General features: G+C 47.3%; 1 protein-coding gene across 4 annotated transcripts in view; it reads left to right on the forward strand.

Moving 5' to 3' along the window:
- STUM (stum, mechanosensory transduction mediator homolog) overlaps positions 1-23687 on the forward strand; it is a 287384-nt gene extending 263697 nt beyond the window's left edge. The window contains exons 3-4 of one of the 4 annotated variants that reach the window (XM_068185961.1): positions 14071-14259; positions 22808-23680. In XM_068185961.1, coding sequence (XP_068042062.1) covers positions 14071-14259; positions 22808-22848 — 230 coding nt within the window. In that variant the 3' untranslated portion in view covers positions 22849-23680. Of the gene's footprint in view, positions 1-14070; positions 14260-22626 lie in introns of all 4 variants that reach the window. The other 3 variants (XM_068185958.1, XM_068185960.1, XM_068185959.1) reach the window with 3 other exon arrangements.
- Positions 23688-24743: the final 1056 nt, after the last annotated feature.

Consider the following 24743-nt stretch of genomic DNA (forward strand, 5'->3'; position numbering starts at 1 on the left):
GCACACAAAGGCTTGTGTGCAGGTGAAGTTTAAAGGGGGCATAGTATGGAGAGAGCAGAGAATGGGGAAGGGAATTGCAGAGGCTGAGTCTGTGCCTCTGTGAAACAGGAAGAGAAGGATGGCAACAAAGAGTGGGAGATGCTGAGGGCAGGGTCAGAGACAGAAGGGAGGCAAGAAGGCAAGATGTCAGAGAGCCCTGGTGCAGGCCAGAGCTAGGAACCAGAAACGTGGAGCACAGGTCCTGACACTCTTCCAGACTCTTTGCAGGCCTTGGTGAGAACTGTTTCAGCAGAGAGGACAAACCTCATTTGTGAAAGACGGCAAATTTAGAAACGTTACAACATTTCCAAGATAAAGCAAGGGAGGAAGGAAGTTGGTATGGGGACCTGGAGAGAAAAGTGAAGCTGCATGACTGACACAATTCTGCTGAGGTAGGAGACCTGCAAGAGACCTTTTTCTGCAGTGGGGTAAAGTGTAGACCTCCCTTTAATTTCAGCTGTGCAGTCCCATACACTGAATTCATGTTGTAGTGTGAATGCTGATACAGTGAATCCAGGTAGGATAATGAGCTGAAACCACAGGTGCCATTAGAAGCTGGAGAGTCACAGGAGCTGGAGAATGACTCTCACAGCTGTACAGCTGCTGGGCACAAGGCAAGCCCAAAGAACCTGCCATGATCACCAGGTGCCTGCTCAGCTGGGGAGCAAGGACAGCAACACCATCTGCTGAGCAGAGCCTGCTCCTCACACAGCTCACCAGACTCACAAAAAAGTTAGGAAAGTACATGTATGCACATAGAATCACTTTTCCACAATTTCTAATTCTGCTTAAGGATGTATCCATGCTATTCATGTTTGAATTTATCAACCTCATACCTAGCAGCAGGTGTATGCTGTTTGCCATGGCCTGTGACTATTATTTATAAGTACTGTCTTTCTGCAGTTTGCACTGCAGAATTGCTGCCAAGATCAGGTTAGCCCTGGTGAGCCAAATTAATCCCTGGTGTAACTCTGGCAAGTCAGTGGATTTGTGTCAGGGATGAATCTGGGTCCAATATAGATGTATTTTTTGGCAGAAGGAAAACAACAGAGGAATGAATAAAGGTTAGATGGATGGCCCCTCAGCTGTGCCTGGCCTTCTTGAAAGAAGTGTTTTCCTCCTATGCCCACTCCTTCTTTCCAAGGAAATGCATTCCTCTGACTCAGAGTCCTGCACTGGGGGAGCCATGCAAGGTGCAAAAGGCAGTCCTTGGTGAGTGGGAGGTGATGAAGATTTTGAGCTGCTCCAGGGAGCCAGAGGCTCTTGAGAGACACAGTACCCTGTTCCCGAGAAAATATGGGAGGAGTAGCTTTGGGGACAGTCAAGAACTGCAGAAAGAGCTTTTTGGCCCAGGGAGAGCCTTGTGGGGTGCAAACAATGCTTACCACTTGAAGCCTGGCCCTGGCTGGCACACAAGTGGCAAAGTGAATTCCCTTTCCTCTGCAGGACTGGTACTCCCCAAAAAATCAGCCTTGCTTAGAAAACACAATGGAAAACTGACCCTAGTGAATTCCAGTTAGCCAAAGTGGAGGATGTACAGAAGCAGAGAAACAACATCTTGGTTTAGATTGAGAAGTCTTGCATTGCAATGTCAGTGTCAGGTGTTATGGTTGGTCTGCTGCCCCCAGTGTGACTTCTGGAAAGGACATTTAAAAGGCTGAATCTCAGCTGCACTGTTTGACAGTGAGATAAGTGCTTCCAGCAGTCCTGCATAGGAGAGTTGAACAATGTTACCATTGTGCCCAACCTCATTGTAACCTGTTCCACATCAGAATTAAAAAAAAGGAAGATGTGAGATGAAACCATGCTAATTTCAAGTTTCCCTGCATAACCCTTTTTCCTGGTACACCTCACTCCATATAAATATCTAGCCTCCCAAAAATGAGGTCCTTGAGTCATTGTACATAGAGGTATTACTTTTGGTATTTTACTCAAAATCATTATGTGCTCTATTGTGATGTTGGGAGCTCAGTTCTTTGTGACATCTACAAAAAAAAAAAAAAAGCATTAATTTTTATTTTTATCTAGCGCTGACCAGCAGCTAGTTGGCAGATATTGGAAAGTATTTGGTAAGAGGAAAGTCAGTGAAGTGCTATTTGCTGCAAACTGGGAACACAGGAACTCCAAGCACATCTACAGTGCTGTGCCTCTGCAGGCCTTGCTGGACACATCCAGATGGCCAAGAAGCATTAACTGTGGATAACCTGGCATTTGAACACAAGTACTCATCTATGTTTGTGACCTGCTCAACTAAGCTGTGGCATTTCCGTTGGCTTTGCTCTCAGACAGAAGAGGACTAGTCCCTGCAGAAATTATGATTTTATCCAAGTAAATATTTCTTCTAAAGAAGGACCATACTTGTGCACAAAGCAGTATTTCCCTTCAGTACAAAGGCATGTCCCCTCAGAGGCTGCCTGAGTTGTTTGACAGGAGCATGCACAGCTCAGGGGAATGACTTGAGGTTCACCTGTTTGGGTGTGATCAGCAGCTCACAAGCAAGTTTTCAGATTGCTGTGAGAGTAATTGCACTTGACATTTTAGAGCTAGAGCAGCTTTTCAAAAATAAATTGAGAAATCATGAAGAGGCCTGTGTTCAAGGGCTGTGCTGGCAGAAGGACACAGCCCTGGGAAAAAAAAAAAAACAGGGAGATCAGCTAAGCTTTTCATGGAGTAGTTAAAGTTACTGAAATACCACAGAATATCTGGGACTGGAAGAGGCTTCTGGGGGTCACTTAGTCCTTCCACCAAGTGGGTTAAAGTAAAGCAGTTTGCTCAGGTCCTTCTCCACAGCATCACAGGATACCTGCTAGTTCTGACACGTGCACTAACCTCCATAATATCCACATTTTCTCCATCCTCATGAGAAATCTTCCTTTTAGAAAACTGATCTATCTGGGCTGGATTCATTTGTCTTGGCTGGTGCTCATATCCACAGAATCTGTAAAGTCAGGGGTCACTCCAGCCTGCACTATTTATGGAGCCTGGGCTGGGGTGGTGTCAGGCACGAGGTACCACAGCTCATTTCTCTGCTGCCACAAGAGATTTGCTTTTGTTGGCTTGCATGGGGCCTTTCCAAGGGGAGCCAAAATGGCTGTGGAAGACCCCAGAGCTTGTCCACAGGAGCAAGACTGGTTATGTGGAGGCTCACTCTGGCTTTGTGCTCCACCTCTCTAGAATTACAGCACCCTCACCAAGGAGGCGGTGGGCTGCTGCAGCTCAGCTCTGAGTGGATCCTTGTCCTCCTCATCCCACACTGCTCTTCTGCAGAGCCCTTCATGTTCGAATCTGCTGGTCGGGGATGGTAACATGGGAAGTTCCAGTTAAAAGGGATGCAAAAGCTGCATCTATTGTTGAAAATGCTCCCTAATGGTTTTGCTGAATAGGATAAAACATCTTGATATCCTCAGTCAAGTAAACGACAATGAAATGAGATTTTTGTTTGTAAAGTGTCTGAATCACCTGAAGGTACCAAAGCCAAACTTAGAGTGCAAAGCACCATCTCCTAAATATATTGGCTGCTATGTACATCAGAAAAACAGCAATGGCTTTAGTAGGTAAAGTGCTTTACCTACTAAATGGTTTTATGAAAAGTGTCCTTTAAAATCAAGACTTGGTCACTATTTGACTAATGGTAGCACTGAACAGAGCAACAAGGATACAGCCCCATCAGGCTAGACACTAAATTTCCTGGCAGACTTTCTAAATTAACACCTTAATAAAGTTACTTTGGCATTATAAGAATCAAGTTATAGCATCAGAATTACTTAGCAAGCAGCTGTAAATCCAGGATGGAGTTCTGGTCTCACCAATCATATTCCAGACTCCTGGGTACACATCACTTAGCTACAGAATGCAATTCTCTTGTGTCCTGTTTGTCTTTGCTTGAGACACTTTGGCTCATATAATGCATGCACTGAGTTTTCTGGATTAAGAAAAAAAGATGAAAGGATGTTTTTGTTAGCCTCCTGCATACTTATCACCACAGATCTCCGAACATTCGTGTCAGTTTTGTTTTACATTCCTCTAGTCCTTAAAAGATAGCTCATACTTTAAGGTGATTTTGTAGGCTGATGCAATTTATTACACTGCCATTTCAGCCGCCTTGTTCAGTAGAATAACCTCTAATTGCTCTGCATCGCCATCTAACTTTCTAATAAGATTAATTCTGTCTTGTGTCTTGGTAGTCCCTAATTAACATGATTTGTCTTCACAGTTAAGGGCTCCAGGGTATCACAGCAAGCTCAGAGTCACTGCTTAGTGAATCTTAGAAGTAGTTAATCCATCCCTCCATGAGCAGAGCAGACCTTCCTAGGGAGCTTCAAAGGGCTAAATTAATCTCAAGGCATTGATGAGAGAGACAGAGGAGGCAGAGCAGCTGCAGACCTGGCCTGGAGCTGTGGCTGCCGGGCTGGGTCACCCAGGCAGGGCTGGAGGGAGAGAGCCTGCACTGCCCCTGGCCTGCTGCTTTCCTTCTGCTCCATGAGAGCTCCCCAGGATGGGCTGATGGCACTTGAACCCGTGCAAGAGCAGAGGCAGAAGAGGAGTGAGCGTTTGATGTGGCTTCACCCAGCAGTCCTTAAACTTGGGTGGGAGCTGGGGGATCCCGCGTGCCCTCCTCCTGCTCTGTGCCTGATGAGAAAGAGCTTTCCATGGCACCGACAATTAAGAATAAACTTCAGTTCATCACTGCATAATTGGCAAGAGCCTGTGTGAAAGCTCAAAAGAGTCCATAGCCTTTTCCTCATTATGCTTCTTCTGTTATACAGCTTTTACTTCCAGCATCCTTTAGAAACTGGAGGGATCAGGAAGTCAGAAAGCTTTTCCTGCAGGAGGTTTCATGGCCTCTTGAAATGAGGAGGGGCTCTCCCCAGATATTCTGCTGTTGAAGCTTCCAGGTTGGTCAAGTTTGGGTGAAAAGCCAGATTCAAATTATTTCTGAATCAACAGCACAAAACAGAATGGCTTGAGGTTTGTTTCTGGATGTACATCAAGGAAACAGAAATTTAATTTCTGTGAATAGGATCAGAGTCTTAAAAATAAGAGATGGTTCAGTGGATGATTATTTCTGTCTCCTTGGTTCCTGTCTCATGTAAGTCCCAGGCTCCTGCAGTGGGTGGGTGCAGAGCAACCCGGGACTAGGAGAGCCACAGCAGAGCAGGAGGAGAAGGGAGCACAAGGTGGGATAAGTACCTGGTTTCATACTAGACAATATAAATACAGAAAGTTCTGCATGGCAGGAGATAGTAGAGAAGCCAGCAGCAGAGCTGATTCCATGAAAAAGGAGCTTTTAAAACGTTGATAAAGTTACAGAGCAGCAGGAATGAGTCCACCTGGTTCAGATGAGCTCTCAGCAAAGTGCCCTGTGCTGTAAACAGCTGTCATGCCCTTTGTTCTCCCTTATATTTGTTATAATTGGAAGCCAATTGCATTATTTCTCTGAATGCTGGCATACTTAATAAGGATGCAAATAAATTTAAAATCTTCCCTCCATTCCATTAGTAAAGAAAAAAATCGAGCACTGAGCAGGAGCGAGGGTGCAGTGCCTCAGTTGTTTTCACAGTGGTGTCCCTGCTGGCAGCAGAACCAGTGGCAGGTCGCTCAGCCTCCCTGGCTCTTCATTCCCTGTCTAACATGCAGATGGGCTGTCATCCACTCCTGATGTACTTTGATGAGCTTATCTCCAGCAATTCATATTCCTGGACTGTAGGTGGGAGGTGTTACTTGTTACAGCTTGCCCATTTCCTATGTCTATTTCCTGTCCATGTAGCAATATCCCCCCCCACTTCCTGGACATTACATGTTATCTACAGTGGCTCATACTGCTGTAAAGCATGATGCAAAATTTCCTTGGTGGTTCTGGGACCACATCATTTATCCAAAAGGAGAAAAAAAAAAATCTGGGAATCAAGCAGGTGCAACTTGCAAAGATAATTCAGCAAGTCCTGGCAGAATTCTGAGGTCTGCTCCACCACCGTGGATTATCTGGGGCCTTGCGCTTGCTGTTCAGCAGAAATTCTCCAGTCTCAAATACTTCAAGCACACCCTTAATTTTATGCATCAAGCCAACAGAATTAAGCCTTAGAACTGGACTGGAAAACTTCACCCAAGGATTGTGGAATGTCTGGCAGTGGAACAAGCTGTACTTCAATCTCACTATTTATGGGTGGCTGCTTTTAAGTGTTCAAAACATTGCAGCCCTGCAGAGTAAAAATAATTTTGATGGGTCCATGTACAATTAAAGCTTTAGTAAGTCACTTCACCTCCATGCAGCTCCCCCCCCGCCAAAGTAATTTAAGATTTTGCTGTGTATTTTTAGCCTTGGAAGTCTGTGAAAGTTTGTTGCAGTCAAGTTTTGAAGTTTTAGTTTAAAAGTTCTGCATTTTTAGAAGAGTTAACTTTTTCTAGAGCATTAAATACAAGAAAAATCTGATTTTTGATGCAAAGGCACTGCTGTCTTACTTGCACGTGGGCTGTCTTCTGTAGAAGCTACACAAACACTGTCAAGTGTGCTCTGACCACATGACACAAAGCTCCTGATAACAAACAAATGCAGAGCTCAGTGCTGGAGCCACAGTCAGGTGCTGGGAAAGCTGGCATCAGCCATGGGCACACAGAGCTTTGGGATGTGCCGGTCATTTCCCATGTGTGTAGGGAAAGCAGAGAGCTAATCCCATACACAGCCTGCCTTCTTCAGGCTCAGGACTTGGAACAAACCCTGTGGAGACGAGGATTGCAGGTGCCAGCTCTCTCTTGTCAAGTGACTGTATATTTTTGTCCACAGCGAGGCCAAAGGGAATGGAGGGAGCCAAAATTCCCTCTAAATGTCCTTCGGGTATGGAAGGGGAAAATAAAAACAATGTGCTGGCAGAAGCTAAACAAAACATTTTTAATAGCAGGCCACAGAAGAAAAATCATGAGCTACTTCTCCATGGCAACGTCTAGGTTCTGTCACATTTGCTGCCTCCACTCTCTCCTCTTTCCCTTTCTCCTCTCCCTCTCCTACCCTTGGGCTCCTGCTGTTCCTGCCCGAGTCCTGCCCATGGGACCTGGCATTTGCACCAAGGTGTCATCAATGTCCCCTCCTAGCAGATCTGAATCTGAGGGATTCAGGTTGTTAATTCTAAGAGGGACCAAGTAAGCCTCCTGTTCCCTAAGCTGTCCACTGCTCCTGCTCTTCTTACCCCTCAAATTGTTAAAACCACTTATCCACTCTGGCCCCCTTGCACTGTATTTGCAGGGGCAGACTTCAGTCTGTATGGATACTAGATAGGGGGAAAAAGCTTGCCCATGGCTGTTTAATTAAGCTTTATCCTAAAACCTGAGCTTTTAAGATGTTAGTCTAAAACATGCTTATTTCTAGGAAAAAAGACCCCAAACCAGGTAACAGCAGTCAGTGCTGACTTACTTCTGTGACTGAAATGAACTGCAAGGGGAAGGATGCAGGAGATGCCCCTGACAGGTTGCATGTGGGGGACACCTGAGCCTTGCTGGTGCTGCAGCACTCTGTTGCAGTCTTGCCACCTCTACGTTCTTCATATTTCACAGTATCACAGAATCATCAAGGCTGGAAAAGACCTTTAAGGTCATCAAGTCCAACCAAGAGAAACAAGTCCAGCAACCAATAACCAGTGAGGAATTGCAGCCTCCATACCCTGCACTAGGCTCTGGCTCAGCCCACAGGAGCAGTACCAGGAGTTCCTCAGTGCTCCCAAACTGCTCACTGGGAGAAGGCCACAGACTGTGCAGCTGGATGCTGTGCTCCAGGAGTGCAGCTGTAACCCTGTGGACTGATTTTCATCTCTTTCTATGAATGGCAAGTGGCTTGGTGTACCTCTGAGGAAACTGGGTAGGAATTTGCCCCCAGGCAAAGAAGCACAGCTGGCCCCAGAGCCAGGTTCTCAGTAAAGGCCAGTTCCCTCAAGAGGACACCCTGCAGCCTCTACACCTCTACTTTTGCTGCCAGTCAAAGAGGTTCACTGATTGCCCCCTGGAACCACAGCTCTCTGAGGCAGCCATGGGAAGAAGAGGCAGAGTAGAGACCCTGACAAGAGCCCTGCACTCACAAGCTGCAACAACCACAGAGGATGACACAGAGGTACCTCAAATATTTTCCTGAATCAGCCTCTTCTGTTCAGAGAGCTGCAATGAGCTTGGAGAGAAAGCACTCTTATCTCAGGGTAACACACCTGCACTAGTAGATTCTCTCTCATGAAGCCCAAGCCCAGTGAGATCCAGCCAAGTGGAGACTGGGGACTCTGGTGAGGATTCACACTGGCCAGAATGCTTCCAGGGCTTTTGACTTTAAATGTTTCCTCAGGCAATGACACAAAAAATTGTCTGCTTTAGGAAACTTCAGCACATCATCATCCTGGGCATTAATGTTTTGCAACTCCATTTTATCACCTTGTTAATAGTGTCCTTTCCACAGCCCAGCTCTACCCAGCTAAGCAGAGGGGGGGATGGTGCTGAGCATCAGCACATAGTGCCTTACCCCTTCCCTAAGCAAGGGTTAGTGGTTTCCCACATCATAACCCTAAGGGCCTCAGCTGGCACCGGATTGATACCAAGGATGAGAGGCCTCCACTCCTGAAATGACTCTTTACAGCTCTAATAGAGTATAAAAACAAGTTCATGGCACTGGGGACCCAAGGATGTCTTTACCAATAGATACCAGATTCATTTTTTTACTGAGATAAGGAGTGCAGCCCTTATAACCATTCTTGCACAGCTTTTTCTGATTCACACGAGTAAGAGCCTGCACATCTCATGAATTTTCAGCACATCCACAACATCTGCCAGCACTGTTTAATGACAGCTAATAATAATTTTACTTCAGAAGATTCAAAGACACGCAGCAGACGTGTCCCCACACAGAGCGCTCCCCTGACACAATACACGGTACAGCTCATCCCCACAAAGCACACACTGTTAATTACATCTCCCTGTGATGATCCAACAGCCCTGCTCCCACAGACACCTCCAGTTTTGTTCCCATCTTTGCCTGTACTTGCCTCCAGCTGTGTGCTTCCTGCAGCTCCTGAGTTGTGACATGGCCCTGGTTTTTCTCTCTGGGAGCAGGAAAGGAGGCACCATAACAATAACAATGCCTTATTTACTCCCAGCACTACAAGGGAATGTCTTAAATGCTCTCCAGGCTTTCAGGAAGAGGAAGAAATACTCCCTTCCCTGTCTCCCAGGCATTTGTAGGGTAGGGATCATCATCATCATAGAATCACCATCATCATCTCCACATGTGGCTCCTCATTGCAGTAATTTAGTTTCTGCTGTTCCTCCACCTGTACCAGCTCATCAGATGTGATTTCCTTGCAGCAGAGATGCTTCTGGGAAGTCTCAGGTATCTGTCAGTCACTGGGAAGCCCACCAAACTCTCTGCATGCTCAAGTTATCTGTACTTTCACTGTGGTCATCAGTGTCCTGTCTCCCTGTGGCTCCAACCAGGCTCCTACTTCTGATGTTCCTGGGAAGGTGCCATCACAGCTGGTCCTCCACATGAAATGTGCCAAGCTCTGTGTCTCTTGCAGGAGTGCCCAGGATAGGCTTTCTTGTAAAAACAGGAGAGGAAAAATTTCTCTCCTGCAGCTCAAGGTATTCCATAACACATCCCCTTCTGCACTTGCATAACACAGAGGGGACTGTTCAGGACAGGCCACGGTCTTGACCTCATACCTTTCTCCATCCTGGATGAGTGACTCAAACAATAGGAAACCAGGGCATCCCTTTCCAGGATGTGAGGTTTTGCTGTAAAAGAAAAAAAAACCCCAAACTATCCCTCTCGTACAATTTTGTATGTGTATACTGTATTCTGTGAGGCCAGGACCAGCAGGTGATGCTCTTGAGAAGGCCATGGCTGCCAAGGTAGCAGCAGACACCAGAGAGGGGACTTCATCCTGCATGACAATGGACCAGAGAGGAGAGGAGAGAAAGGGCAAAACCCCCTCCTTTGCCCCTTCATTTAATTGTGTTTCTCTGCAGATAACACATCCCCTTCGTGTTCAATGGGTCAAACTGCTGGAAACAAGCATCTTTCTGCATTTACTGGTGTAATCTAAAAATACCCCAATTGTGCTGACAGCCAAAGCAAGCAGAGGCTCCCAGGGGCTCTTTTTCTATCCCAGTACCGTGTGGGTGCCCCAGCTGGCTGACACTGCCCCAAATGGGTGAGATCGGTGTGACACCCCCCGACAGCCTCGCTGCACGCGGTGCCTTCACCCTCTGCCTCCCAGCTGCTCCAGAAGAGCAATCCTCAGCTCCCACCCATCCCTGTACCCAGCCACTGGTACTTGCTGGCTTCAGGTGCAGCAGGGGCTGTACAGTTCAGCCAGGTGATTGCAAGGGGCTGAACAAACAGACTCATTAAAAACAGGACAGGACATCTTCGTCACCTCACCTGTGTCCCCAAAGAGCCTGTATTAACTAATGATTTAGAATAATCCCAGATTTCATTGCAGTTTGGGTGTTTCCATTCGGAAGCTAGAAGAAATGCTTACTATAATTTATACTTATGTTATACTGGCATAACTTCATGGGTGTTCAGTTTATATCTGCTTGTGGAGTTACTGGTTTGTGTTTGCTGTTTGCACTCACAACCTGAGACCTTTTTGGACTGCTGATTTATTTGGCCAACATCACCTCAGCAGCTGGCATTCCGGGTTTAGGATTTCTGGGCTGTAGGGATTCAAGTGTCTGAATGCCTGGTCAGGGAGGGAAATGGTTCAGTGCCCCAGCTCTGAGGCAGCCAAGTGGTATCAGCAGATACAGCTTGCTTGCCTGCCTTCTCCTCCTCCTCCTCCTCTCCACCTCTCCATTTCCAGATGCAAATAATTCCAGATCTGACAGTGTGTAACCATGATGGCTTCTAAGGGGAAAACATCTACTTTAGCAAAAGCATTTAAGACTCTTACTCCTGCTTCACATTCTCAAGCATATGTGCAGTAGAGGAAAAATGCTTCCATCCTATGCCTGCTGGCACAGCTAAAATCTTGTATTCAAAAATGCCAGTAAGCTCCCAAAGATTGGCTCATCATAAGTAATAAAGAAAATGCACTGACATTGGAAAAATGAATTGGCTCCCTTGAGTAGGAAAGTGGCCTGAAGAGGAATCAGAAGTCAGGGTTCATGAGATTTTAATCCCAGTTTCTGTATCTATTCCCAGTCCAGAGAAGGACACTTAATTGCTTTGTTAGCTTTATTCCTTTCTGAATGGGACTAGACTTTAGCTTAGTCACTCTGGTATTTAGGGCATTAATTGGCTAATTCAGCACCTTGCTCTAACGATGTAAATATCTTAAAAGCTTCACTGGAAGGATTTGAAGCTGTAGTTTAAGAATTATTGCTGATTTTTGACCTTTCATTGTAGCACATCTTGGAAGAGCTAAAGGTTACGCAAGAGGGGAAGATTTTCATTTTAAAAAGAGACAGGCATTTTCATTTGGCAAGATTTTGCATCCTGATGGGAAAACATAAACACCCAGTCTCTGATGTTGCCTCAATTCATATTTAATCTCAAAGAGTGCTGTGGTGTAGTTTTGAAGACAGCACTTTCAGGAAGCATGAGGGAAATATTCCAGGCTTCCTTCTGCTTTGATAAACTATAAAGGAAAAAAAAGTGGGTGAAGCAGGGCAGACATATCACATAATCCCACACAGGGGACACAAGAGACACGGAAGACAAAGCCACAGAGCAAAAGACAGCTATGGGGAGACTTACACAACATGCTTTGGGATTATGATTTCCCCTTTCGATTTTGTGGATAAGGGGATGAAACCCCGCCTGTGAAAGCCTAAGGAAGAAGCCCAGGGGTGTTTCTCATGCAGAAGATGTTGCCCTTGTCCCTGCCAGTGATGCTCTGCTGTAGGGCTGTGTTCCCCCTGCCCCAGCAGCACTCACTCAGTGCCCTCCATGCCTGCTCCATGCCCAGCTCTGGCAGGTGCTACAGGGAGGGGGTGGGAATAAGAAATCGGATCCAGCCAGCGGCAGGAAGACGAGCAGGGTTTTAGGAGCTGGTGGAGTGTTAGGAAGATGCTGGAATGGAATTGAAGCTTGCAGAGGGTGCCAGGATTAAAAATAGGCTGTAGCCAGCCTTCCCCAGCATTTTTGCATTCTCAGCTGCCTGTTATCCTTGTGACCCACTGAGGAAGAGGCGGCAAAGAAAGAGATTCTCTTTTCCACCTCCCTGGAAGTGCAGGACAAAATGGTATTTTGCTTCTAACCAGATGGTTCTGCTCTCTTGGTCTGATAAGATTTACTACAAGGGTGTAAACTGAGTGTTTTGTCCCTGTCTTCAGTCCAATCAAGGGACTCCCACTTTCCTCGGAGTTCAGCAAGGCACTCGTGCACTGAAGATGTGCTCATTCATTCACATCTTACAGGCTGTCTGCAGGCTTCCATCCTTTAAGAGGAAAAAAGGCAGTTGTTGTAGAAACCATCATTTTAATTCAAGATACTGATGAAAGAAGGCATTTCACTGGACTGTGTTATCCAATACAATCAACATTGCACCTTGGTACTTACCTTAGCAATGCTGTATTTGTTTTAAAGAAACCCAAAGACAATTCATAATACTAAGAGGTTTTGAAATCCATACTTAGAAAAGGTGCCTGAACATCCTGGCCAACAGCTCATATTTTAGAGGAGCAAGGAACTGCTTCTTCTGCTCCTTACCCATAGCGTGTATTTCTTCATGTTGGTTGTGGGACAGATAAGTCTTCCCTGAGCTGTGAGCTTCAGCCAGCCATGAGCACAAAATATCAGCTAAAAGTAAAAAATCTACCTTGTCCAAGAGTGTAAATTTAGGAGAAATCTTTGTGAAAGGCTGCTGAGGTGTAGGTTTTTGTTTTTTTTCCCAGCTTTAATTTTCATACATCAACAAGATCCTTCATCTGAAACATTTTAGGAAGTTTGAAGTGTGGTTGCAAGATTTGTAAGTTGGTCTCAAGCAGAGCCAAGGGCTGCTACACCAGGTCCCCTGGCTCCAGCACTTTAAGAAGTTTAGCTACTTCTGAGGGATTAAAACACGCCCTCAGGTAGCAGCTTGTGACTGGGGAAAGCATTGTGCAAAAATGCAGTGCCACTCCTTTTTTGTTTTGGTATCTGCTCCTTCTAGATCGGTATTTTGCATAGTAATAGACTGCCAGACCATTAGAGATTCCTAGAGCCAGTCCTCCCCTAGCTCTGGTTTCAGTTCTCCTTTTTAGAGCTGCTGTGTAGTGTTTCTCCCCAGGAGAGAGTCACCGTGCAGAACAAAGGTATTTCCACAGATACGCAGCACTCCCTTGCAGTGCAGAAGTGGTTTCTGTTGGGTGTGAGACAGTGAAAATTTAACAGGGTAGAAATCCATTTGGATGTAGATGAAATGTGCTGCTTTGAGCTTGCTAGCATAAGTAAGATATGCTGTTTAGTCTGGTAACTTTGCAACACTAGTAAAACTGCCCCAGCTAAGGAGAAAGAATGCGGATTTCCAAGCTGAAGAGAGAAGAGATAAGAAAGGCGCCTCAAACCTTGAAACAGACAGGGCAGAGTGACCCAGGAGTTCCTTCTGTACTTTCTGACAAAAAATTGAGTACAAGTGTAACTAGCTGTAGGTGTAATGTGAAATCAGCAAAATGAATATGCATAAACCTATTGTGAAATTCTATGCATATTAATTAATAAGGAGTAAATTAATAAGGAGTAATAAAAAAGGATCAGGAGTCCTCAGGCGGCACGCATGTCCTTTGAAGGGGAACAATCCCCCACATGCGTCCAGCACTGTAATAAACATACCGTCCCTACAAATCTTTATAGGAATTGTGGGGTTTTGACTTTTCGTCCGCGTTTCAGGTGGGGTGGGCTGGAAGGAGCCAAACACCAAGGAGTGCTTTTTCCACCCTGGACTTCAAGTATAGGAAGCGAGGCCTTGTCCAAGAGTGTAAATTTAGGAGGACGTGAGGGGAGCAGGCCTGAGGGCAGTGATGTGGCAGGAGGTGCTGCCGTGGCTCTCACGGGGCACTGTGCTGCTCCTGTGTCCCCAGGAACGTTCGTGTCGGCGTTCACCGTGCTCTGCGGGGCCCGCACCGACCTCCCGGACCGGCACATGTGCTGCGTCTTCTGGCTGAACATCGCCGCCGCCCTCATCCAGATCCTGACGGCCATTGTCATGGTGGGCTGGATCATGAGCATATTTTGGGGCATGGACATGGTCATTCTTGCAAGTAAGTACAGTGCACTCGCCCTCCTGACTTCTCATCCCCCTGGCAATGGTACTGGGTCCCAGATAATGTCCCTGCAAGCCACTGGGCTGCACTCTAGGGAGGAAGAGCCACAGGATGGGCTCTGCAAGTCCATGAGAAACACAGTAGGCAGAGAAATTGCTAGGAGGCAGTGGGAATGGGCCCTGTGACATATCTGGGAGAATCTCCCATCCCACCATGTGGGTCAGGAACATCCCTGGATGAAATGAAATGCGCATGAAGGGGGAGCACTGTGAACTCTGCTGTCTGGAGCCCCTTCTGCCCTGGTCACATCCGTCTGAACAAGAAAACCCTTTGCCCCTTTCAACTCTGGCTGCAAATCTGTACTTAGTGAGACCTTCTTGCTAGGCCGGTTCTGCTCCCAAGGCCAACTGTCCCCAGAAAAGCCCTGGGGACTCTTCTGAACCCTCCCCTTCCTCCCCAGAATACATTTACCCATTGTTTTGGAGTATTTTGTCATGTTTCAGACCAAGTTCTTAGGCTGAGACAGAAGTGTTTTGCTGCTCCTAGAATGATGTCCCATAGACCCTTTGAGTTGACTAAAACATTACTTTAAGGAAAAAAGAGTCCTTTTTAAAATGTACATAATTTAAATCAACAGTTAGTAGATATTACCACATCAGAACACAGGCTCTGTAACTTTCATCTGGTAGAGGCTTTCACTGGGGTAAAATTGCATCATATCTCCTGTATCCTGGTGTACAGGATGGAGGTGACATCTCACCTTCAAAGCCAGAAGAAACACAGCTCAGGGTGCTGGTGGCATCTACCAGACCCCACTCCCTTTCCAGAGGCCGATGAGCAAGCCCTCAAACCAAACAGGTCTGAGACCTTTCAGGCTGACAGGACAGGCAGTTCCCAAAGCAAGCCCTTCTCCCAGAGACCATCTTACCAGCAGCTTTTGCCTTTTGGTTTGAAGAGGCTCCACTTTGTCATCTCTGCTGATGAGACCTGTGGCTGCACGACAGAGGGGGAGAGAGGATCCCAGGAAGTTGCCAGGAATCCGCCCAGAGACAAAATGGATGAAATGAAAAAAAAAAAAAAAAAGCAGAAAACCAGTGCACATTTTCAGCTGCCAAACCCAGGGGTTAAAGCCTTTCATCAAACCACCTGCTAATTTCTGAGCCAGCTTCAGTTAAGGCAGTCCCCATGCAGAGCAAATGATGGATATTAAAAACCGGAACATGTGCAAAGCAAAAGCTTTCCTCGGGACGAAGGCAGTACTGCTCTTTGCTTTTCCCTGGAAACCACCTACCACATTTCCTTCCAGATGTACCTGCAGAGCAGGTTATTTCTGAGGCTAAATTGTGAATTATTGTCCACATGTGATATGTCTTCAAGACTCTGCCAGATTTGTGTGTAGTGCCATAAGTGCATTTTCATAACAATAAACTCTTCTGCTCTTCCTCTGTGGGGCAGCCCCTGTGTGTGGGTCACTGTCTGGCAGGACCCCACTCTGCAGGTGTGGGGAGAGTCAGGAAAGCATCTGTCCTGACAAAGAACCACCACTGAAACTGACTTGCTTTGCTCCAAAGCCCTGCTCTCCAGCTAACAGGGGTTGGTGCTTAGGAGGGTCTTACTGGGAGGATCTTCTCCAGTTTCACTGTTAGGGAAAACCATACAGCTTAGAAGTATCTCCAAAACACTCTTTCCCACATCTGGCTGGATTCCAGCAGTTTGGGAGACAGAGGATGGATGAGCAGCATGTGGTGGGAATGCTCAGGTCAAGTGGTCCCCAAGCACAGCAGCAGTATTTCATCCCTCTGGTGGTAGTATAGAATGGCAAGAGGAGTCAATGTGTCTTATGTTTCACCACCAGCATCTGCCAAGCTGTAGCCCTTGGCAGTTTCTTGCATTCTCATTAAATAGCTGCTTTTAAGTTTACCTGCCATGCAGAGAAAGTACTGGCTAAATGCAGCAGCTCTTGGTTGATGGAGAAAAAAAGAAAATAAAAAACTTAATAGACACAAAGAATGAAGTGATTGCTTGCTCTTACCTGGATCAAACAGCCCTGTCAGACTCAAAGTGGTTGGTTCTTGTTATCATATTTTAAAAAAGAATAATAACTTAAGAAGGAAACCATGTTTCTAATGCAAGAAATAAGACATTTCATTTAAGAACACTGCCTGTTTGCTTTGGCTGGGTTTTGTTTGTGTGCAAACCATTGGATGCACTGGACAGAAACTGTACACCACTGCAACTTGAATCTGGGTGCAGATGGGAAACAGTTAAAAAGTGTGAAACCACTGCCCACCTCTAGTCCCCTTGCCTTGAAATGGTCAATCCCATGTGTCCCTGTGAGGGTGCCAGGCTATTTGGATGGGCTGGCAGCAGGACACAGCAGATCCTGTCTAAGCTGGTGAGGGCTAGCAGCGAGGGGGAGGGTGGGAAGAAGCTGAGGGCCAGGAACTCCACTCAGGCTTTCCCTAAGGTATAATCACCGCCCTCCTGCACCTGGGCCTGCCTCTCTGTTAGCTGGTAGAGAGTTGGGAGGGAGTTAGAACCACAGAATCATAAAATCACTGAGGTTGGAAAAAAACTACAAAATCATTGAGTCCAAGTCTTAAGCCATCACCATCGAACCGTGTTCCCCAAGTGCCACATCCATATGCCTTTTGAACAGGAGACTCTTTCCAGCTTTTCATCTTCTAGTGCTATTTCCCAGGCATGGAAAGGGGGAATCTGGTCTGAGGATAATGGCATACTGTCCTTAATGAGGGAAAAAGGAGAAGAATTACAGGCCAATCAGGTATGCTTCAGTTCCTGGAAGAAGTAATCAAGTAAGTGACTCGCATGCATTTAGAAAATAAAAAACACCCCCACAAAGTCACCGTGGCTCTGTCCAGAGTGAGCTGTGTCAGACTGGCTTGATTCCCTTCAGTGGCAGAGGAATTAATTTTGTGAGAGGTGGCAGCAGTCAGCCATCCTTGCTAACCTTCAGATGCTGACCCTGTCTCACACAGCGGTCCTGCCAGCAAGCCAGGGGGACGTGGCCTGCGTGAAAATGCACTTGAGAACTTTCCTCTAAATGGATTTTCCTGACCTGCAAAGAGATAAAGAGAGGTGTGTGGAAAGGTCCCTCCTGAGCAGCTCTGCTCGGTATTTTCATTTGTGGCTTGAGGATGGGCTGGAGGAGAGGCTCCCCAGCTGCACATCAGTGCTGGCTGCAAGCACGGCAGGCACAGCAAGGGCAGTGCCCGGATCCACGCAGCCAGAGAAGTGGTCTGGAAACAGAAAGTGCTACTCTGTAGGGATAAGCCCAGGACTCTACAGAAGGACTAATCAACTCATAAATACACACTAGGGAACAACTTGTTTTTCAGGGAAGGACGTGGTGGCTGCAGTGAGTCAGAAGTGGCACGGGGGAACGTTGCTGCAGAGGGAATGAACACCACACAGGCAGGTGGGAGCAGAGCTTGTAGGGCTTTCATTGATCCCATCACCTTTCTTTGCATGCATAAAGCTGTGGTGAGGCTTGTGGCCAGCTTTGGAGACTGTACTTCAAGTGGAAAACCTGGAGAGAGTCCAGAGAACCACAAGACAGTAGCATGCTGATGATGAAGGTGTTCAGCAGGCTAGTAAATGTGAGAGGGAAGCAGTTCAGCCTAAGACAGACTTGAATAACACCAGGAAGGACCTGTGTGGAAATTAGAGGACGTTTTTCCTCTAGTAAGGTCAAAATGCTGCAGAAGTGGCATGGCAGGATTTGCTCTCTCTGTCCCTGGAAGACTCCAAGAGTTGGTAGATCCATGTCTGTCAGGGACAAGGTGGGACTTGAGGACTTGAGAATGACTGACCTGGGGGTCCTGTCCAACCCTCATCTCCTCTAGGGTGCCCTTTATCAGGATAATATCCCAGAAGGAAGATAAATTAATGCAGTTTTGCTGTCACACCTAATTACTTTTGGCAGCACCACAGCACAGGGTATTTTCTCTGCTAATTTAAATGAACTGCCAGCTGGCCCCAGCTGGACACCTGAGATATCTTCTTTAAGCAGCCAGCTGGCTTTGGGAACTGTCCTCTGCTCTACCTGCTGTCTGAAGGCAAAGGTAGAATTAGGGAGCACTTAATTCTTCTGCCAAAAAATGGTTGGGCAGTGCTGCTGCAGTGTGCTCTCCTGGAGCCCCTCGCCAGCTCTGCGGGGACGATGCACAGAGCTGAGGCAAACCAGAGCTAATTAGCTGGCCAAAGCCAACTGGAAAACAAGCCTCCTAAGGCTTTCCAAGCAAAGCTCCCTTGCCCACAGGCACACCTTGTCCCCATCCCACATCTTCATCAGCCCAGTGTGCAGAACGAACTTTCCAGGAAGTCCCTGCCTGCTCAGAGCCTGGTATAAAAGGCTGTGTGCCATTTCTTGACAGAAATGCCAGAGAAATAACATAGTAATGTCACACTGACATGGCACAGGGGACACAAGTCAAGGACTGTTTGTCCAGGCATTGTTTTGCCTCTGCTGAATGCAGCCAAGAAATCAAGCCTGGTTTCTGAAGGAAGCCCTCCCTCAGTTCTCGGCCTCTGAATGAACGATGTGCTTGGCTGCACCATCACTTCGGGTTCACTGGATGGAGACTTCGGCCCACTCTCAGGGCTGATTGCCAGCCAGTAGTGAGAACTCACCTGTAATCATGCCATCCTTGTCACTCCTTTGCTAATTATTCTGTTCAGATCCTGCCAGAAGCAGCAGCAGATGATTGCACAGCTGCTGTATGCTCAGGCTCTGAGGGAAAGCATCACTGAGCCTCTCTGCTCTGCAGAGCCCCTGCTGGAGCAAGTAACACTGCTGTCCTGGGAAGGAAGGAGGCCCAAACCAACCAGTAATCCTTCAAGAGATGAAGAAAATTCCAAGGACAAATTGCCTGCTTGGACTTATTACACTTTAAAAAATGATCTAAAAATAGCTGTTCCCCAATCTAGGCCTGAGGAAAGTAGTTAAAATACCTTTTTTTGCAGTTTCCCACCAAATGCAGCAGTGGGGCAAGTTCTTAAAACCTTGCAGGAATGTTAAATAGCACCAGTGTTTGCAGCACCCGGACAGGCTGAGGCATGCTGTGGCTGTGAGTTACCTGTGGGCACAAGCAGACTGAGCAGGGAAGCTGCCAAAAACTCTTCAGGTGTAGTTGTCCCAGCTCTGGGACTGTGAATGGTATGCCATGAGCCCTTTGGTACACTGTCATGTCTTGTTTGATGCCTTCCCTCAGTGGCTCCCCTTCAGTCAAACCCACAAAATGCCAATGGCACAGAGGAGAGAGTTTCTGGGAGCATTGCTCAGAGGTGTTAGCCCATCTAGCCTGTCCTGCTTGGGGCTGGAAAAGCAGATAAGGATTCCCCTGGCATCTTTAAACAAGAGTCCCAAATGAAATGATCCACTTCAAGTACAAGGATTTTAAGAAACGTTTAGCCCTGGTGTGAATGTCTGATAGAGCAGCTGTTCTCTGTTTACTCTGCAGCCTCAATTTGTTCATTCTCTTCTGGTTCTCCATGTGTTTCAGATATATCATCTACAGTTACACTTCTCCCTCTCTCTTTCTTTCATGTTCCTTTGCCTCCTTTTGTTCACCATCAAAGTCTCACAAGGTAAGTTTGTTTCTGTTCTTCCTCCTCCTCACGCTCCGAGGCAGTTTCCCATGGAGAGCAGCAAGCACTGGTCGGGGCAGGACATCTGGAATTCACTTTGGCCAGCCCAGCCCAAGTCCAGCCACGTGCCTTTACATGTGTGTGTCCGACTGTCTCTGTGTCTGTCCTGTGGCTGCACAGCCCCAGGGATGCTGAAAATCTTCACACAGCATTGAAATGCCCCTGGGAATGCCCCAAGGGCACCCTTGGAGCAGAGCAGGAACCCATTTCAGCATTGAGAGCATCCTGAAGCCACCCTCGGCATGAATCCAGTCCCAGAAGGACAGCCTGTGCACAGCCTGGGTTCTTTTTGCCTCAATGCAATGCTTTACAGGAAAAGTGCAATTTCAAGTAAACTCAATTAAATCCGTGACTTTGTGCACAGGCCCACTTAATCCTGAACCCAGAGCTGTCTGTTCTACAGAATTGCACCTCAGTTTTATTGCAGGCATATTAATGTAAAGCTGCTTCATACAGAGCAGCTATTCCTATGCAAGAAATGCAGTAACTCTTTTCACATATAAACTACTTGATAAGTTAAGTCTGAAGTATTGTAATAAACAAGTTTAGCATAGGACAGGTCATTTTTTGGCTTATGGTCATGTAAACAGACAGACTTGGCCACTGTAACTTCATTCCAGCCAGTTTCAACAGTGACAGCCAGACTAAAAGGATTTCTCAATCTTAATTTTCTTATATCTCAATAAAAGGCATGGCTGTACAAGTAAGTTACTCTTACTTTAGCTAAGGATTTAAGGCAGGCCCCACCTTTCTGGTCCATAGGGTTCTTTGTTTTTTTAACTCTGCTCCCTAAACAAATTAAACCAATGTCATAGACAAGCCCAAATTACAAGTTTCCAGCCAGCTCACCTTGCCTTGAGAGCTGACTCACACTTAAAACATAAATGCATGTGAAATCATCATTTTGCCCCCTAGAAAAAGCTGTTTGAAAGAGATGAGAGTCTTTCTGTTCAGCTGCACACAATAGGCAGAAATTCAGTTAAGTGTCATTATTCTGTCCCTTGTGCTTGTTTAACAGCAGGAGATCCAGGCTGCCAAACCTGGGCGAATGTGTGGATTTTTTCCAAAGTACAGCAAAGTTCATTCGCTGGAGTCAATTCTTAGTTCAGCAAAAAAACCCTTAAAGATAGGGGTTCTGGCACCCGCTGGTATTTTGTGTTCAGTTTCTGTAAGGGACTTACACAAGCCTAACACAAAGGTTAGAAAGAAATATTACAAAGCATAAGTGGAAAAGTGTTTGAAAAGTTAAGCATTCTTCTGAGATATGAAATTTCAGACTTCTTTGAAATTCAAAATATAAAAATGACAGGCTACTTATGTTACTTAAGCTAAGAAAAAAACCCTCCAGATTGAAAAAAAGTTATTTTAGTTGAAAGATCTTCACTGTGGCAGGCAGTGCAAGTAAGGGCAGTTTGCTTCTTTAATAAGGAGATTTTTTGCATTGATACAGTCAGAATAAAAAGCTTCTCTTGAAAGGAAAGTGGGGAAAGCTTCTGGCACAGTCATTGCAACCACTTAGGAAAGTGTTAAGAAATCCAGTATTTTTCTCATTATCCTGTACAAGCACAGGTGATGATGCAGGTGATCTCCTATTGCCCTTCCCTGCCCTAGCCCCTCCAGGGGATGAAGCTGTCCCCTGTGGGATTTGCAGCCTGCCCTCAACCACTGTGTGCAGTAAATAATCTGGGAACCCAAGGAGCTGTGACAAGCAGAATGACAGGCTGCTTGAGCCCTTGCAACATCCATGTGGCTGCCACACAGTGGGGACCCCAAGGGCTTCACTGCCTTGGTTGGGAAGTGCATCAAACCTTATGACCACAAGAAGAGGAAAGGGTCTGAAGGAACAGGGATCCTGGCAGTTTCCTTGGTTTTGCTGCTGAAAAGATCAGGTTTCCTCCAGGCCCACTGGATGGCTGTTGTGCCCTAACAAAAGCACCTGTAATTCTGCTGGGCTGGAGCAAAGCAAGTGCAGAGCCAGGCAGTGAGAATATCATTAGAAGCATCCCCAGATCTGTGTTTGACACTTCAGCCTGTGATTCAAGGCATTCCCCTTCTCTTCCAAGAGGTGTTTGGTCAGCTGTGCAAACTGCAGTGCAAATTGGTTGCTGCTGGGGAGTGCCATCAGCAAAACCCAGCATGGGAACAAAAAGATGGATAGAGGAAACCAGCCTCCGACCTGGCAATGCTCTGGGAGGACAAGGCTCAAACATAAGTAGATCCCAAGGAGAGATGTGTGTCAGATGCACGACCTACCAGGGCAGTACTTGGGAGCAGCCGTGTCTCTGGAGCAGGATACAAGGGCATCCATTTCCCCTGCACCACAGGAAAACGCATTCCATAAAAACTTTAGGTTATTGGGCTGGAATTTGTGACCACTGGTACCTGCTGTGCTCTTACAATCTCTTCAAGCAGAGGTGCCTGTGCCCGGCTGGTGGCAGGTGGGTGCTAGAGCAGCAGGGCTGGCTGCCAGCATCCACATGGCTGTGCCCAGGAAGGAGGCAGCACCAGGCAGCTGTTGGCTAAAGCGGGGCAGGGGGCTGCCCTGGGCAGCCTGGCCACGAGGGAGAACGTGGCAGCCCCCCCGTTTTCCCACGTGGTTTTTGCCACTCCTGCTAAACCAGGTTTGTGGCTTGCTTGAGCCTCACCGAGAGTCCTCATTTGGAATTAACTCTAATCATGTTCCCTTCGCCTCCCTCCTCACAGGCTACAAGGAACAGGGGATCCCACAGCAGCTGTAGTGGCTGGGACAAGTATGGTCAGAGAAACACGGCGACAGATTTCCTTTGGCAGCCGTGGGCCACGGACCTTTTCATTACCCTTTGTCTCTCTTCTTGTCCCCTTTGTTTTGTCTCCTTGTGTCTGCCCGGTTCACCTGCCCGTCCAGCGGAGCGGAGATGCAGAGCAGCCGGCGCAGACTTGCACTGATGCCCCTGAGCAGCGGAGATGAGGCAAGCATGGCTTGGCTTGGACTGGTCCCGGCCAGCACACGGTGGGCGGCCAACGAGGAGGACGAGGGTGCCAGGACAAGGAAACACGTTTGGCGAAGGTGGCACCTGGGCAGGCAGCTGAACCAAGGGAGAGGGAGATCCTGCTTCCCTCTGCTCCCAGGGGGAGGTCGCTGAAGACGTTCTGCCTCCTTTTTATGCTTGCTGTTAAAGGATGCTGGCTGTGAACATCAAATGCCAAGGAGCTATTCATAGATGTATGTACAGGATGTAAAAGCAAACCAGTGGTACTTTTTTCCCACCCTGAAATTTCATCTGTGACTGCTTTGCAGTAGTGGAGGGTCCAACCCAGCCCTCTCTGCTGTCTGTGTATATATGATGTTCACTGAAGCTCTGTCCCCACAGATGTCTTAAGAAACGTGCTTGCTGTAAATCGTATTGTACCGCTGAAGTGACGGGGCCATCCCCTGCTTCCATCCGCTGCTACCATGCAAAGACCAGAGCTCCCACCAGCCCAGGGAACACTTTTCCTAGCACAGGACTCGTGTCCTGCAGCACCAAGCCTCTAGGGCAGCAAGTACTGCCAAAAGCCTCTCATATAAAACAATACTGGGGAGCCAAAGAACGAGACTTTTCCTGCCCCTGAAAGGGACTTGCTGGCAGTGTCTCCATGCTTTGGAAAGAGATCCCCTTAGAGCATGACGAGTGCTCCTGGCTGAAGCAGCATCTCTTCTTCCCCAGGTAAGTATCCAAAACTCCAGGATCACCACCTGGTACTAGACAGGTGCTTGGGAGCTGTTGTGGTTAGAAGGCCCGTGGCCAAACGGGGTGGGGCTGTGATTTCATGGTTTGAACGTGATGTGCAGAGTTGCAGTGGCTGCAGGTGGAGTGACCCCTCTGACCACAGCAGGGCAAGAGGATCTCTGGATGCTTTTCTTCTCCAAAAAGATGGCAGGAGGAGCCCTGCTGAAAGAGGGCAAAGCCAGGCTGCTGACGTGCAAGGAGGGCCCTTCCAGACAAAGGAGTTTCACACAGACCCTCTGCGAAAACCAGGAGCCACCCAAGCACAGCAGAGCTGAGACCCACTCCCAGCCCATTGCTCCTGCCAGGAGGCAGATAGTGAGAAAGCAATGGCAGCAAACCCCACTGCCCTGCAAGTGTCCAGCCTCTCCTGGTATGATGGTCTGCTTTTAACAAAGGTTTTTATTTTTCATGCAGAACAGGTCCTGTCAGCTAAAATGCCCTCTGTTGTAAAGAGAGCTGGGGTGTCAAAAAGCAGCAAGTGCTCTGAGCTGCTCACCAAGGGTGGAGGAGAGTCCTGTGCTGGGCAGGGCACCCGTCAGTCATCCCACAGAGAGCTGCTGGGAAGCTCCTTTAGTGTTTTGGTTTAGCAAACCTCTGGCTTAGCCTCCCCACAACCCCTGCTGTTCTCCTGATGCCTGGACACTGCCTGGATTTAATGCAACACCTCTCCTCCCAGAAAGTTTCCTCCCCGCTCAATGCCGACACTGCACTGTGAGCCCACAGCCTGTGGAAAGCAGGCATCAATACCTCTTTGCCCTCCCAGCTCAGGAGGTCCTTCTTCAGGGCTGAGGACAAAGCAGCATCCACAGTCCCAACTAACTTGTGATGAGACAGGACCCCTCTAAACTATGCCCTTTTATCCAATGCAGGCATCAGAAGGAATGACAGACTTGTTCCACTTCACTTTTTCGTGGCTGGGCACTATAAAAAGCTTTGGGCTGCCTGAACAGGGGAAAGGGGCAGAGAGTTAGGAGCCTTGGGAGTACCAGCTTTCATTGTGAAGATGCTGGCTCAAGCATTTCTTCTGATCTCAGCAGTATTAATTGGAAAATATAGATATATAAACATGGA

Source organism: Anomalospiza imberbis, chromosome 3, assembly GCF_031753505.1.
Source record: "Anomalospiza imberbis isolate Cuckoo-Finch-1a 21T00152 chromosome 3, ASM3175350v1, whole genome shotgun sequence".
NCBI lineage: Eukaryota > Metazoa > Chordata > Aves > Passeriformes > Viduidae > Anomalospiza > Anomalospiza imberbis.